Source organism: Triticum urartu, chromosome 2A, assembly GCF_056163025.1.
Source record: "Triticum urartu cultivar PI428250 chromosome 2A, HENAU_Tu73, whole genome shotgun sequence".
Lineage (NCBI taxonomy): Eukaryota > Viridiplantae > Streptophyta > Magnoliopsida > Poales > Poaceae > Triticum > Triticum urartu.
The window spans coordinates 685,015,145-685,031,570 of NC_141874.1; the positions used below are offsets into that span (position 1 = coordinate 685,015,145).

Consider the following 16,426-nt stretch of genomic DNA (forward strand, 5'->3'; position numbering starts at 1 on the left):
AGGAGCCATAGGAGTTGTCTTAATTTATTTATGACCTGCGTGTCAACATAAACGTCATGTAATTACTTTACTTTATTGCTAACGGTTAGCTGTAGTAGTAGAAGTAATAGATGGCGAGACAACTTCAAGAAGACACGATGATGGAGATCATGATGATGGAGATCATGGTGTCATGCCGGTGACAACGATGATCATGGAGCCCCGAAGATGGAGATCAAAGGAGCTATATGATATTGGCCATATCATGTCACTATTATTTGATTGCATGTGATGTTTATCATGTTTATGCATCTTGTTTACTTAGAACGACGGTAGTAAATAAGATGATCCCTCATTAAAATTTCAAGAAAGTGTTTCCCCTAACTGTGCACCGTTGCGAAAGTTCGTCGTTTCGAAGCACCACGTGATGATCGGGTGTGATAGATTCTTACGTTCACATACAACGGGTGTAAGACAGATTTACACACGCGAAACACTTAGGTTGACTTGACGAGCCTAGCATGTACAGACATGGCCTCGGAACACAAGAGACCGAAAGGTCGAGCATGAGTCGTATGGTAGATACGATCAACATGAAGATGTTCACCGATGATGACTAGTCCGTCTCACGTGATGATCGGACACGGCCTAGTTGACTCGGATCATGTAATCACTTAGATGACTAGAGGGATGTCTATCTGAGTGGAGTTCATAAGATGAACTTAATTATCCTGAACATAGTCAAAAGGTCTTCGCAAATTATGAACATAGTCAAAAGGTCTTCGCAAATTATGTCGTAGCTCGTGCTTCAGTTCTACTGTTTAGATATGTTCCTAGAGAAAATTTAGTTGAAAGTTGATAGTAGTAATTATGCGGACTAGGTCCGTAAACTGAGGTTTGTCCTCATTGCTTCATAGAAGGCTTATGTCCTTAATGCACCGCTCAGTGTGCTGAACCTCGAACGTTGTCTATGGATGTTGCGAACATCTGACATACACATTTTGATAACTACGTGATAGTTCAGTTAAACGGTTTAGAGTTGAGGCACCGAAGACGTTTTGAAACGTCGCGAAACATATGAGATGTTTCGAGGGCTGAAATTGGGATTTCAGGCTCGTGCCTACGTCAAGAGGTATAAGACCTCCGATGATTTTCTTAGCCTACAAACTGAGGAGAAAAGCTCAATTGTTGTGCTTGTGCTCAGATTGTCTGAGTACAACAATCGCTTGAATCGAGTGGGAGTTGATCTTCCAGATGAAATAGTGATGGTTCTCCGAAGTCATTACCACCAAGCTGCTAGAGTTTCGTGATGAACTATGATATATCAGGGACATATATGATGATCCTTGAGATATTCGCGATGTTTGACACTGCAAAAGTAGAAATCAAGAAGGAGCATCAATTGTTGATGGTTGGTGAAACCACTAGTTTCAAGAAGGGCAAGGGAACAAAGGGATACTTCATGAAACGGCAATTCAGCTGCTGCTCTAGTGAAGAAACCCAAGGTTGAACCCAAACCCGAGACTGAGTGCTTCTGTAATAAGGGGAACAGCCACTGGAGCACAATTATCCTAAATACTTGGTAGATGAGAAGGCTGGCAAGGTCGATAGAAGTATATTGGATATACATTGTGTTGATGTGTACTTTACTAGTACTCCTAGTAGCACCAGGGTATTAGATACCGGTTCGGTTGCTAAGTGTTAGTAACTCGAAACAAAAGGCTACGGAATAAACGGAGACTAGCTAAAGGTGAGCTGACGATATGTGTTGGAAGTGTTTCCAGGGTTGATATGATCAAGCATCGCACGCTCCCTCTACCATTGAGATTGGTATTAAAACCTAAATAATTGTTATTTGGTGTTTGCGTTGAGCATAGACATGATTGGATTATGTCTATCGCAATACGGTTATTCATTTAAAGAGAATAATGGTTACTCTGTTTATTTGAATAATACCTTCAAATGGTCTTACACCTGAAATGAATGGTTTATTGAATCTCGATCGTAGTGATACACATGTTCATGCCAAAAGATAGTAATGATAGTACCACCTACTTGTGGCACTGCCACTTAAGTCATATCGGTATAAAACGCATGAAGAAGCTCCATGTTGATGGATCTTTGGGCTCACTCGTTTTTGAAAGGTTTGAGACATGCGAACCATGTCTATTGGTGTATATGCATGAAGAAACTCCATGCAAATGGACCGTTTGGACTCACTTGATTTTGAATCACTTGAGACATGCAAATCATACCACATGGGCAAGATGACTGAAAGCCTCGTTTTTCAGTAAAATGGAACTAGAAAGCAACTTGTTGGAAGTAATACATTTTGATGTGTGTAGTCCAATGAGTGCTGAGGCGTGTAGTGGACATCGTTATGTTCTTACTTCACAGATGGTTTGAGTAGATGTTGAGTACATTTACTTGATGAATCACGAGTCTGAATTATTGAAAGGTTCAAGTAATTTCAGGGTGAAGTTGAAAGATCGTCGTGACAAGAGGATAAAAGATCTATGATATGATCATAGAGATGAATATCTGAATTACGAGTTTGGCACAGAATTAAGACATTGTGGAAATTGTTTCACAACTAATACAGCCTGGAACACCGTAGTGTGATGTCCGAACATCATAACTGCACCCTATTGGATATGATGCATACCATGATGTCTCTTATCGAATTACCATGATAGTTTATGGGTTAGGCATTAAAGACAACCGCATTCACTTTAAATAGGGCATCACATAATTCCGATGAGATGACACCGCATGAACTATGGTTTAGGGAAACCTAAGCTGTCATTTCTTAAAAGTTTGGGGCTGCGACGCTTATGTGAAAAAGTTTCAGGCTGATAAGCTCGAACCCAAAGCGGATAAATGCATCTTCATAGGACACCCAAAACAGTTGGGTATACCTCCTGTCTCAGATTTGAAAGCAATAAGGGATTGTTTCTAGAATCGGGTCCTTTCTCGAGGAAAAGTTTCTCTCGAAAGAATTGAGTGGGAGGATGGTGGAGACTTGATGAGGTTATTGAACCATCTCTTCAACTAGCGTGTGGCAGGGCACAGGGAGTTGTTCCTGTGGCACCTACACCAATTGAAGTGGAAGCTTATGATAGTGATCATGAAACTTCAGATCAAGTCACTACCAAACCTCGTGGGATGACAAGGATGCGTACTACTTCAGAATGGTACGTAATCCTGTCTTGGAAGTCATGTTGCTAGACAACAATGAACCTACGAGCTATGGAGAAGCGATGGTGGGCCCGGATTCCGATAAATGGCTCGAGGCCATATAATCCGAGAGAGGATCCATGTATGAAAACAAAGTGTAGACTTTGGAAGAGCTACTTGATGGTCGTAAGGCTATTAGGTACAGATGGTTTTTAAAAAGAAGACGGACAATGATGGTAAATGTCACCATTAAGAAAGCTCGACTTGTCGTTAAGATGTTTTCTGACAAGTTCAAGGAGTTGACTACGATGAGACTTTCTCACTCGTAGCGATGCTAAGAGTCTGTTGGAATTATATTAGCGATTACTGCATTATTTATGAAATCTTGCAGATAGGATGTCAAAAACATTGTTTCCTCGACGATTTTCTTGAGGAAAGGTTGTATGTGATACAACCGAAAGGTTTTGTTAATCCTGAAAGATGCTAATAAGTATGCAAAGCTCCAGCAATCCTTCTAAGGACTGGAGTAAGCATCTCGGAGTTGGAATGTATGCTTTGATAAGATGATCAAAGTTTTGGGTTTATACAAAGTTTATGAGAAACTTGTATTTCCAAAGAAGTGAGTGGGAGCACTATAGAATTTCTGATGAGTATATGTTGTTGACATATTGTTGATCAGAAATGATGTAGAATTTCTGGAAAGCATGCAGAGTTATTTGAAAAGTGTTTTTCAATGGAAAGCCTGGATTAAGCTACTTGAACATTGAGCATCAAGATCTATAAGGATAGATCAAAACGCTTAATGGTACTTTCAAATGAGCACATACCTTGACATGATCTTGAAGGTGTTCAAGATGGATCAGTCAAAGAAGGAGTTCTTGCCTGAGTTGTAAGGTATGAAGTTAAGACTTAAAGCTTGACCACGGCAGAATAGAGAGAAAGGACGAAGGTCGTCCCCTATGCTTAAGACATAGGCTCTACAGTATGCTATGCTGTGTACCGCACCTGAAATGTGCCTTGCCATGAGTCAGTCAAGGGGTACAAGAGTGATCTAAGAATGGATCACAGGACATCGGTCAAAGTTATCCTTAGTAACTAGTGGACTAAGGAATTTTCTCGATTATGGAGGTGGTAAAAGAGTTCGTCGTAAAGAGTTACGTCGATGCAAGCTTAACACCTATCCGGATAGCTCTGAGTAGAGATACCGGATACGTATAATGGAGCAACAATTTAGAATAGCTCCAAGTAGAACAATTATTTGAAATGGCTCCAAATGTAGCGTAGTAGTTGCATCTACAAGATGACATAAGAAATTTACGGAGTACATACGGATCTGAAAGATTCAGACCCGTTGACTATAACATCTCTCACAAGCATAACATGATCAAACCCAGAACTCATCGAGTGTTAATCACATGGTAATGTGAACTAGATTATTGACTCTAGTAAACTCTTTGGGTGTTAGTCACATGGGGATGTGACCTTGAGCGTTAATCACATATCGATGTGAACTGGATTATTGACTCTAGTGCAAGTGGGAGACTGTTGGAAATATGCCCTAGAGGCAATAATAAATTAGTTATTATTATATTTCCTTGTTCATGATAATCGTTTATTATCCATGCTAGAATTGTATTGATAGGAAACTCAGATACATGTGTGGATACATAGACAACACCATGTCCCTAGTAAGCCTCTAGTTGACTAGTTCGTTGATCAATAGATGGTTACGGTTTCCTGACCATGGACATTGGATGTCATTGATAACGGGATCACATCATTAGGAGAATGATGTGATGGACAAAGACCCAATCCTAAGCCTAGCACAAGATCATGTAGTTCGTATGCTAAAGCTTTTCTAATGTCAAGTACCATTTCCTTAGACCATGAGATTGTGCAACTCCCGGATACCGTAGGAGTGCTTTGGGTGTGCCAAACATCACAACGTAACTGGGTGACTATAAAGGTACACTACGGGTATCTCCGAAAGTGTCTGTTGGGTTGGCACGAATCGAGACTGGGATTTGTCACTCCGTGTGACGGAGAGGTATCTCTGGGCCCACTCGGTAGGACATCATCATAATGTGCACAATGTGATCAAGGAGTTGATCACGGGATGATGTGTTACGGAACGAGTAAAGAGACTTGCCGGTAACGAGATTGAACAAGGTATCGGATACCAACGATCGAATCTCGGGCAAGTAACATACCGATAGACAAAGGGAATTGTATACGGGATTGATTAAGTCCTTGACATCGTGGTTCATCCGATCAGATCATCGTGGAACATGTGGGAGCCAACATGGGTATCCAGATCCTGCTGTTGGTTATTGACCAGAGAGTCATCTCGGTCATGTCTGCATGTCTCCCGAACCCGTAGGGTCTACACACTTAAGGTTCGGTGACGCTAGGGTTATAGAGATATTAGTATGCGGTAACCCGAAAGTTGTTCGGAGTCCCGGATGAGATCCCGGACGTCACGAGGAGTTCCGGAATGGTCCGGAGGTAAAGAATTATATATAGGAAGTGCTATTTCGGCCATCGGGACAAGTTTCGGGGTCACCGGTATTGTACCGGGACCACCGGAAGGGTCCCGGGGGTCCACCGGGTGGGGCCACCTGCCCCGGGGGGCCACATGGGCTGTAGGGGGTGCGCCTTGGCCTATATGGGCCAAGGGCACCAGCCCCAAGAGGCCCATGCGCCAAGAGAAGAGGAAAAGGAAGAGTCCTAAAGGGGGAAGGCACCTCCGAGGTGCCTTGGGGAGGAGGGACTCCTCCCTGGCCGCACCCTTCCTTGGAGGAAGGGCCAAGGCTGCGCCCCCCTCTCCCTTGGCCCTATATATAGTGGGGGGAAGGGAGGGCAGCACCACCCTGAGCCCTGGCGCCTCCCTCTCCCTCTCATGATACATCTCCCTCCTCCCAAGGCGCTTGGCGAAGCCCTGTTGGAATCCCGCTACTTCCACCACCACGCCGTCGTGTTGCTGGATCTCCATCAACCTCTCCTCCCCCCTTGCTGGATCAAGAAGGAGGAGACGTCGCTGCTCCGTACATGTGTTGAACGCGGAGGTGCCGTCCGTTCGGCGCTAGGATCATCGGTGATTTGGATCACGACGAGTACGACTCCATCAACCCCGTTCTCTTGAACGCTTCCGCGCGCGATCTACAAGGGTATGTAGATCCACTCCTCCCTCGTTGCTAGATGACTCCATAGATTGATCTTGGTGACACGTAGGAAAATTTTGAATTATTGCTACGTTCCCCAACAGCGACACCAAGACAGCCCGATACAAATTATGGAATGCTGCTAGTAATTACGGATATTTTTTCAAACAAAGATTCTGTCGATTGTCATCACTGACCACACGTAGCTGAGTGCCTGAGTCAAAGAATAAAAGAACGTCTCAAACCAGGCAATATCAAAATGTCCGTTCATGCCTATGTAGACACATCACACAACAACAAAAGTTCATCCGAATAAAGCTCAGCAAGAAAGAGGCAAACATGGAAACATGAAACGAAAGTACATGACTATAGAATCTATCAAAGAAAAGAAAATACAGCCCTGATGGGGAAACCAGTTCATACTGTTGCACTCCAAAAAACTATTGAAGAAAACACAGAAGGTCATCTATAGCCTCTAGCAAACTTTTGAAGATAAATCAGACTAAAGACTTATCGCTTAGACTCTATCCAAACTGGAGATAAAAAGATGTAGTGAACAGTAAGGAAATTATATGGTGTGTGAGATTAGACATGCCTAACTTTAAGCTTAAATTAGAATTCATGCATGCGAAATAACATCTCCGTGCAACATGCACGTACTATTTCTGATACCATGTTCTAACGTGTAAAGTATTAAATTAGCAATGGACAACGCCTACACATGTATTGATTAGGGGGCATCACGGATTGGATGGAGGTCTACAATAGTACCTTGTTTTGAAGTGTATTTGCTAGGATTTGGATTTGAATAGGTACAAGATCAAGGAGGTCCTTACAGGGGCAGTGGAAAGGTGGGTGAATACCTGCGCAGGGCCGCAGGGCCGAGCTGGGCAGCCAGCATGGTGAGTGGAGTGGGGCCAGAGCAGTGCGCCCTCCGGGATCCGGATCCTCTCCTCCGACTTAACCTCTTCATGAAAGAAAGAAAGAAAGAAAATACCTTGAACCCAAAGAAGTTGAGTATGTACGGCAAGATAGCAACCCCTGAGAAGATACAAAACCTCGCCCAATCTCCTGCCAACCAGACGTACAAACAGAGTACACGGGACCAGCATACACATACACTCTTGATAGCATAATAAAACAGAAGTACCAAACCATTCAAGAAAATCTTGTAGTACAGTCTATCAGGACACAACATATACATGCATGTACACCATGATCCATGATCGTCACTGAAAACAGGCCACCCCGGCTGGCAAAGAAGTGGCAGCAAAGCGCACACTTGTCCACGTCAGGTTTCTATACTTAACATGTAGACCTCATAGTATTCACTTATCCTCAAGATACGGTCTCTTGCGATCGTCATCTGCGCCTCCAGAGTAGCTATTTTGCTGATAGGAGAGCCCCTGTCATTTAGGGTAGGACGCAAGAAGACATCTACCTCTGTCACGATATCTTTTTCTTCGTCGTCATTCACCGGAGCTTGGCCGAAAGACTGCAGTGCAGCGATGAGGACAGAGGAAGCTTCTTCTGTGTCCAAGGGATCATCATCTTCAGTTTCTGACTCATCCTGTGACAAAGAGGGATTTCAGTGCAAGCAAGAAATTGAAGTGTATGTATAGACAAAAAAAACTGTGCAGGGCTACAGATTCTGATGATACAACATCAATTTACTTAAGCTCTTACACGGGCAGTGAAGGTCAAGGTGAACCTAAGGAAATATCATAGTCAGCAAAAAAAAGTTGAAAGAAGACGATCAAATTAAAACCATGTAACTAAATACATAGAAGAATCTTCTTATAAATAAATCAGGCAACCAATATTTTGTCTGATATTCAAAGAGCTATGTTTGATTGACTCTTCTATATTATACGATGCTCTATGGCAACAGATAAATGAGAGCCAAAAGAGTATTATTAAAATTGAATGCATGCCTTATATATACCAAGGGTCATTCTTGAGAAAATTTGTGGCTCATGCCTCTTGACATTTAGAAGAAAATGTTGGATAATATGTAGGTGCTAGCACTTTGCAGAAGGTACAAACCTTACAGGTTCACTCAAGCAAATACCACAAATCATATTTTCGCACAGTAATGGTTCACAGAATTACAGAGAAATTGAGAGAGAGAGAGAGAGAGAGAGAGAGAGAGAGAGAGAGAGAGTGGTTCACAGAATTACAGAAAAATTGAGAGCGAGAGAGAGAGAGAGAGGCAACAAGTTGGAGTTCAGAGGAGAACTGCAACAACGGGTTTGAGAAGAGCTTCAGAAGAAGTGCAGCAGCAACATCGCTAAGAGAGATGGGACAGCCACAGGCAGCAAGGAGCAGAGAGGAGAGGCAGCGGCAAGGCAAGACTACTACAAAACCTATGACTAAGTCGAACTATATATTTTTACGATTGATGGGCATACTCGCGACTTCACCCATAATATTTCAAAAAAAGTTGAATCCTTCATTTTTCAAATTTGAGCATTGGCACATATCCACTGTATGGATTAGTCATATTATCAGGCTGGGTCAGTATATTTGTAAATTTGTCACATAAATAGTTTGTCGAACCAATTCCAGTAATAATCAATAGACACTAGATCATGAAGGCGCGCGTTGCTGCGCCCGTCCATTTTGACAATAAAATGGTAGGAATTAATGAAATATGTAGGTTAAATTGACATGGACCGACATATACAAGTGTTAGTAGCGGAAGAGTTTAAGGTGTATATAATCCGTAGAAGAAAAACGGGACCACTTCACGTACATGTTTTATTTGTGTTTGTCTTTTTAGCAGTGTCAAAGATCTTCCTAACATACATGACAGATAATAAGCCTTAACAATTATGGTCAAATTTTGGTGTTGATAGCCAGAAAAGAAATATTTGGCAATCAACTCTTAAGCTGTAAAAAATTGGCTAGCATTAGAGAAGTGTACCTCAATTCAAAACTATAGCTTTTATTGTGCAAATCATGTTAGCTTAAGAGAGGATTTTGTCTCAGCTACTTTTTCATGGGCACATTTGGCGCTCATAAAATTATGAGTGTGGCTTGCAATTTGAAACAAGCCAACACAAAATTGTATTGACTGCAATCCGATTATCCTTCCATCTGACGATCTATTTCAGTATATATGATATATATCATACTATTAAAAGGACGCCATTGGATGCCATTGCATACAAAAATGATTAAATTGTCGTAGTTGTTGTATGGTACATTTATGGCTACAGAAAACGCAATGAGCTTGAAAGATGTTAAAAACATAAACCCAAAGCATAATTATAATCCATGAAGATTGTGGAACATGCCAAAAGATCTCATAACAAAATATTATCCATAATAATTTGAAAAATGATATGATGGAAAAAAGGTTTGAGTGAACACATGTGACTGATATTTCACACCTCGAACAATAGACCCCTTCAAGATACATGCCAAGTTACTAACACAGTTTCTATGCATTGATGTTGAATGACAAGGGCAAAAGGTGGTACCTTATGTGGAAGTGAGCCTTCAACATCTTCAACATGCTTATGTAGGAAAAAATGTTACAAAATATGATAGTAGCTGAAGGTATAATACCTTCCTCTTAGAATTTGTTGAATACGAACCTCATAATACAATGGACATGACCGCCCATTTTTTCAATGAACAACCTTCATGCGAGAGAGGAATATTAGTTTCCACATATTTGCACATCTCAGTAGCACATCTAACAGTATAGAGAATTGCATTACAATATATTATGAAAATGAGACCACTCCACAACACAATGAGAAATGTGTGATAGCCCTGCCCCTACACCTTCATGAACAACAATTTTAAAAATAATTAAAAAGCTTTAAAAAATCTGAATATGAACAGGGAAGTTTTCTTATGAAGAGCTTGCTAAGATAACCTGTGATATGTATCTCTTGAGCTTCCTGAGGCAGTAGGCTATATATGCCTGAGCTGCAAATCAGTTTAGCAGCCAAACTAACATACAAAAAAAAAGACAGGAAAGAGAACTTACATGTTATATCAGTGCACACCACCGTTATTGTGGGAAGTTTAAATGTGAATACAACATCCACATTAAAGGATGAAGATAGCTTCCTGGGCGAGTGTTCTTGCAATGCTTGAGATCCCAATAACTTTAGCATCCAAACTAACCTGAAAAAAAGGGAAGACGGAAAAGAGAGAGACCTCAAAAGAAGGGAAGCAGAAAATAGAGAGGCTACAGATTAGTATAAGTACACACCACAGTTATGCAAGAAGTGTAAATGTTAGTACGATGTGCAAGTTACAGGCTGATGATAAGAACATCAAGAAACATAATAATCAATGATTTTTGGTTCAGCTTCACCTAACAGCCAAAAGTTGCATAACAAGCTTGGTCAAAAGGGCCACCAAACTAAAACCTAATTATCATACAGTTTACTGCTGAATTATGCATTGAACTATCTCTGAATATTCATGTGCGGATCAAGCACAGAAATAACATGTAAATTTCCGATTGTAGAACTGTACAACTGCGTATATGGAGGATTGGTAACTTGAAATTATAAAAGTAACACTAAAATGCTGGTAACCACAAATCAAAAAGTAGTATTGTCATTGCACTTGCAGGGTAATCTGTTTTGGATTTCATAAAGTGAAAAGACATACATGCATGATTGCTTCTCCATGTCCTCCTGCGTGCTTTCCCTCACACATCTAGGCGAAGACAGGGCTAGAGTCGATGTAGTGCGGAAGCACAGAGGTTGGATGATATAAAGCAACCACCACTGCCTCGGTTAGGGTTCGCGAGGCACGCTGCGAGAGAGAGGTGGAAGGCAGAAGGAGAAAGGGGAGCAAGGCACGGTGGGTGTCATTTCAGTTGGTGGTGAAGGAGATCTCAGACTGGCGCACAGTGAAGTCGTGGATGAGATCCTCACGTGGAAGCCACTGCCATTGCCGTCACCTTATGCCCACCACCGCCAAGCCATCATCCCTGGAGAATAGGAACGTGCGGTCTAGTCAGGGCCATGTACGGGTGCAGCAGCAGGGTTAACGGCGGCGGCGTGCTGGGGGCAGTGAGGATTGGAGCGGGGCGGACGCATCGCTGAGTGGGCGGAGCGGCTGCGGCGTCGCAGCATGGGTGGAGATGGGAATCCGGTCCGGTCAGCCGTTGCTATTGTCGGTTCTCTCTCTGCGGCGACGACCACAGCGGCGGCGCACGGCGCACCTAGGTCTGCTATAGCGAAGGCCAAGAGGGGTCGGGTGCGGGAAGGGGAACGAAGTGGGTGGGGCTACGAGGACGCAGAGCAGAATCACGATCGTTCGTTCGGCATCTGACGTTGGCCTGTGTCATTGAACGAGAAGCTTACGATTCGGCCACGGGAATAGCTGCCCCGGGACGACCGGCCCAGTATCAGCCCATGCGGAGAAACGAGTGCCTTGGACGGCCAGAGATGACCGATATGCGTGATCCAACGGTTTAAATCAGTGAGGGCGTGAGAGAGCTCGGAAAGGGTTCAGTTTTACTGTTCTTAATGGATATCTCTGAAAAAAAAGGAACACACATGCATACAGTGGAAGTGTCTCAAGGGCCAAACTATTCTGGAAACTATCATAGCAGAAATCATATTTTTCTAAATCTGGACTAAAAGGGGATGTACGCACACTTATCTTGGCCCGTGCACTTCCTCGAGTCCACTCGCAACATCATGGTATTCTTTCCACTCACAACGCACGGCCAAAGTGTTCTTTCCACTCGCAATCCCACCTTGAGTCCTCGACCTACACTTCCAAACACGTGACCATTGCAATTTGGTTATATTTCAAACCTATCTTCTGTTTGCACCATCGCTAGCGTTTTGTCCTGCAATTAACATTGTAGAGCAGAACACCAAATTAATTTAGGTGAACAGATGCAACACATTCAATATTATTCGAATGTGATGTGTTATTTGCTCATGCACTCCTATAGGCTTCTTCCAGAATATATGTGCAGATATTATATCAGTGTGCTCTATATAAGTGCAACAGTCAGTAATTGACCATCGACATGAGCTTTGACTCCATGGTCACTACGTAATACAGGAAAAAGAAAAGGCCAATATTGCATTATTGCTTGACTATTACTGAAATTTGACAGGAAATCAAGTAGCGCTACCTCATCTTCTTTTAGACTCCTAGAGCATATACAACAGAAACTCCTAGAGCATATACAACAGAAACAGAACAAAAACTAACCAAGAATATACATATCCATGTGCACCACTTTCAGAATATATGACATATTGACTCTGAGATATCTAACTTTTTTTGTTTCCATGCATTCAAGAAGCGCTCTATTACTTTTAGGATCTTATTCCAAGTTTAACTTGTTTACAAAGATTAAAAACTATGCTGTAGCATGATTTTTCTATGACATCCAAAAAAATTATGGTTATTCATATCAAACAGGCAATGCAAGTAATTCTTGGTCCAATTCTAAAATGGACAGGTTTGGATCTGCTAAAGAACACTTTGTTTCTCCTGTTCCATAACCTAATGACCACACTTAAGCATAGATATGTTTGTATATGTGGTAAAAGAACAGCAGGCTCGAAGTAATAAATCACAGGCAGGGAGGAAGCAATGTAGATGATGGGGGCTTAACTTACTTGTCAGCGTAGTGGAGGAGGTAGAGGTAGGTGATGGAGCTTCTGCACCTCGGGTGACTGCACCTCCATGTTCATACAACCTACGGCGCACGCAAATTAGTCTGAATATACACGGCGCGAGAGGACAGGAGGATTCGACTATGACCACATGGATGTTGTCGGAGTCGACAAGCGCTGGCCGTGATGGCAGGTCGTCCTACAGGTGCTCGTCCGTAGCCTCCCTTCTCTAGGCTCTCTCAGGCCGTGGTGGTGGAGATCCATCGGGGACGAACGGCCACGTCTCTCCAATCATTGAACCCAATGATGCCCAAGCCCGACCGCCGTTGCGTTCATGCTCCCGAGACGTCCTGAGCAGCCCTTGGATTCTCTTGGAAATCAATCAACACCTGCAAACAACAAACACCTCAATGTTATCGCACCATTCGCCAAACCAACCTCTGGCTCAAGAAAGAGGAGTAAACAGACATCTGATGATGAACTTACCTGCCGCATCACATGGTCCGTCAGGATGTTCTGGATTTCAGGGTCCTGCATAGCTTTGCCCTGTCTCTCTTTCAGTTCCTCTGGGGTAAAGTTTGCCTCTGTTCGCCTTGTTGATCTGCTGAATATATCTGAGAACGGACAGCAACGGTTAGGAGCTGCTTGGTGGAATCTAAGATGAGAAACCAGTGACTGATTGACGATCTCTTTCAGTGCTATTTACCTCTTTACACCATCAAGCAGCTCCTGGTTACTCGGGTCATGCTTTAGGCCTTCCTGATAAGTTTCCATTGCTTTGTCATACTCTTTCATGAAAAACTGGTTTGTGCCTTTCCTGATGTATCCCTTGGAGAATGTAGGATCTAGCTCGATGCACTTCTCGGCATCCCTTCAGGCTTCGGCACCCAGCTTGTGCATATACTCAAACGCCTTGTCTGCGTCCCTGGCCTTCGCGCTGACCACAAGGAGCGGCGCGAGCTCGGGATCTTACGGCGATGCAACGGAGGCCGCCATGTGGGCCTCGACCGCGTATGCCTTGCCAGCCTCCCCGGCGCGCCGGAACGCGGCAAGCACGGGGCTGTAGGACCGGAGGCGCAGCGCGAGGCCGTACTTCTGCCCCATGGAGGAGAGGAGCCTGAAGGCTTCGTAGGCGCCCTCGGCATCTGCAGCGACGATGCAGGCGAGCGAAGTGATGGTGGCCTCGGACGGGGGCGCCCTGGCCTCTAGCATGCCAGCGAACACGCGGCGCGCGGCGGTGGCCGGGTGGACGGGGAAGACGGCGCCGTCCGCGGAGGCGAGCAGGTGGAGGAGCTGGTTGTACTGGTGCGCGGCGAGGCGGAGGTCAGGCGCCGCGTCCAGGCCGAAGACGGCCGCGTCGAAGGTTCCCATGGCGGCAGCGGCGTCCCCGCGGCGGCTGTAGTCGGTGAGCGTGCGCCCCTTCCAGCCGGTGGATAAGATGAAGAACACAGCGCACAATACAGGGGTTAATTTGCAAAATCGAAACGTTTTTGCAGATCCACTTACATAGGGACTGCGGGTTGAATACAGAAAACCGCAGGGGCTTTTTTGAAAAACTACCGCGACGGTGAATCCGAACACTCCATCCGTGCTTTATTATTATTAAAAGGAGAGAGGAGAGATATATCCCTCAAAAAAAAGTTGGATTTATGACGATATTTGGCTGGCCATTACAAAGAGACCTTCAAAGTAAGACCAATCTTGATACATTTTATAACATAATCAAATTTTAAGCTGTGAAGTAATGCGAAACATCTATGAAATTGTGTTAGTTATGTTTCACTTACCTCCACACAAGCTCCGAACATGTATTATCATTTTGTTGGACTTTTTAAATATTAGACATGGGTTTCACCAATTTTTGGATGATGCCGCTAATCTGCCTAAAAACACTTTTATTTTGCACATGTTTCGTGGTAGTTCAAATGAAACGCTACTGCACAATTGCTTTGCCATGTCCTACGTGTTTAAAAAAATTACTTTCACACGCATCTCATTGAGTTTTGTGTCTGCACAATTAGCAAAAATATCTACTATTAAAGGGAGTTGATGGGGTCGCCTTCATCTTTCATCAGGTTTTTAACTCTCACACTTTCCCTTTTCAATTAGTTTCATGTTGGGTTTTTTGATAACCCCAATAGATGTCGCATAAATCTCTATTATTAAAAAGGAGTTGGCAGCGTTGCCTTCACTTCTCATTTGATCTTTTTCTCCAACCTATGTCGCGCAAATCTCTATTATTAAAGGGGAGTTGGTAGCGTCACCTCCACTTCTCAATCGATCTTTTTTCCAAACCTATGTCGCGCAGATCTCTACTATTAAAGGCGAGTTGGTAGCGTAGCCTTCACTTCTCATTCGATCTTTTTCCCCAACCTATGCCACACAAATCTCTACTATTAAAAAGGAGTTGGTAGCGTCGCCTTCACTTCTCATTTGATCGTTTCCCCCAACCTGTACCGCACAAATATCTACTATTAAAAGAGAGTTGGTAGCATCGTCTCCACTTCTGATTCGATCTTTTTCCCAACCTATGCCACACAAATCTCTACTATTAAAAAGGAGTTGGTAGCATCGCCTCCACTTCTCATTCGATCGTTTTCCCCAACCTATGTCGCACAAATCTGTAATATTAAAGGGGAGTTGGTAGCGTCACCTCCATTTCTTATTCGATCGTTTTCCCCAACCTATGCCGCATAAATCTCTACTATTAAAGGGGAGTTGGTAGCGTCCGCCTCCAACTCCCGTTCAATCTTTTTCCCCAACCTATGCCGCACAAATCTCTACTATTAAAGGGGAGTTGGTAGCGTCGCCTCCAACTCCCGTTCAATCTTTTTCCCCAACCTATGCCGCACAAACTCTACTAGTGAAGGGGAGTTGGTAGCGTCGCCTCCAAGGAAAGTTGGTAGTATCGCCTCCACTTCTCATTTGATCTTTTTTCCAACCTATGCCGCATAAATCTCTACTATTAAAGGGGAGTTGGTAACGTTGCCTCCACTTATCATTCGATCTTTTTCCCAACCTATGTCGCGCAAATCTCTACTATTAAAGGGGAGTTGGTAGCGTCGCCTCCACTTCTCATTTGATCTTTGTCCCCAACCTATGCCGCGCAAATCTCTACTATTAAAGAGGAGTTGGTAGCGTCGCCTCCACTTCTCATTTGATCGTTTTCCCCAACCTATACCGCACAAATCTCTACTATTTAAAGGAGAGTTGGTAGCGTCATCTCCACTTCTCTTTCGATCTTTTTCCCAACATATGCCACACAAATCTCTACTATTAAAAAGGAGTTGGTAGCGTCGCCTCCACTTCTCATTCGATCGTTTTCCTCAACCTATGCCGCACAAATCTCTACTATATATTAAAGGGGAGTTGGTAGCATCACCTCCACTTCTCATTCGATCGTTTCCCCCCACCTATACCACACAAATCTTTACTATTAGAGGGAAGTTGGTAGCGTCGCTGTTGGGGAACACAGTAATTTAAAAAAAATCC

At 43.5% G+C, this 16,426-nt stretch overlaps 1 protein-coding gene across 1 annotated transcript; it reads right to left on the reverse strand.

Moving 5' to 3' along the window:
- Positions 1-7,413: 7,413 nt before the first annotated feature.
- Positions 7,414-14,391, reverse strand: LOC125552226 (proteinaceous RNase P 1, chloroplastic/mitochondrial-like). The gene is made up of 6 exons (XM_087544919.1): positions 13,641-14,391; positions 13,421-13,548; positions 12,938-13,323; positions 11,952-12,150; positions 10,321-10,460; positions 7,414-9,964 (listed from the first exon to the last, which is right to left on the reverse strand). Exon 1 carries the CDS (start codon positions 14,303-14,305, stop codon positions 13,904-13,906), a length of 402 nt encoding a protein of 133 aa, XP_087401045.1. The 5' UTR covers positions 14,306-14,391; the 3' UTR covers positions 7,414-9,964; positions 10,321-10,460; positions 11,952-12,150; positions 12,938-13,323; positions 13,421-13,548; positions 13,641-13,903.
- Positions 14,392-16,426: the final 2,035 nt, after the last annotated feature.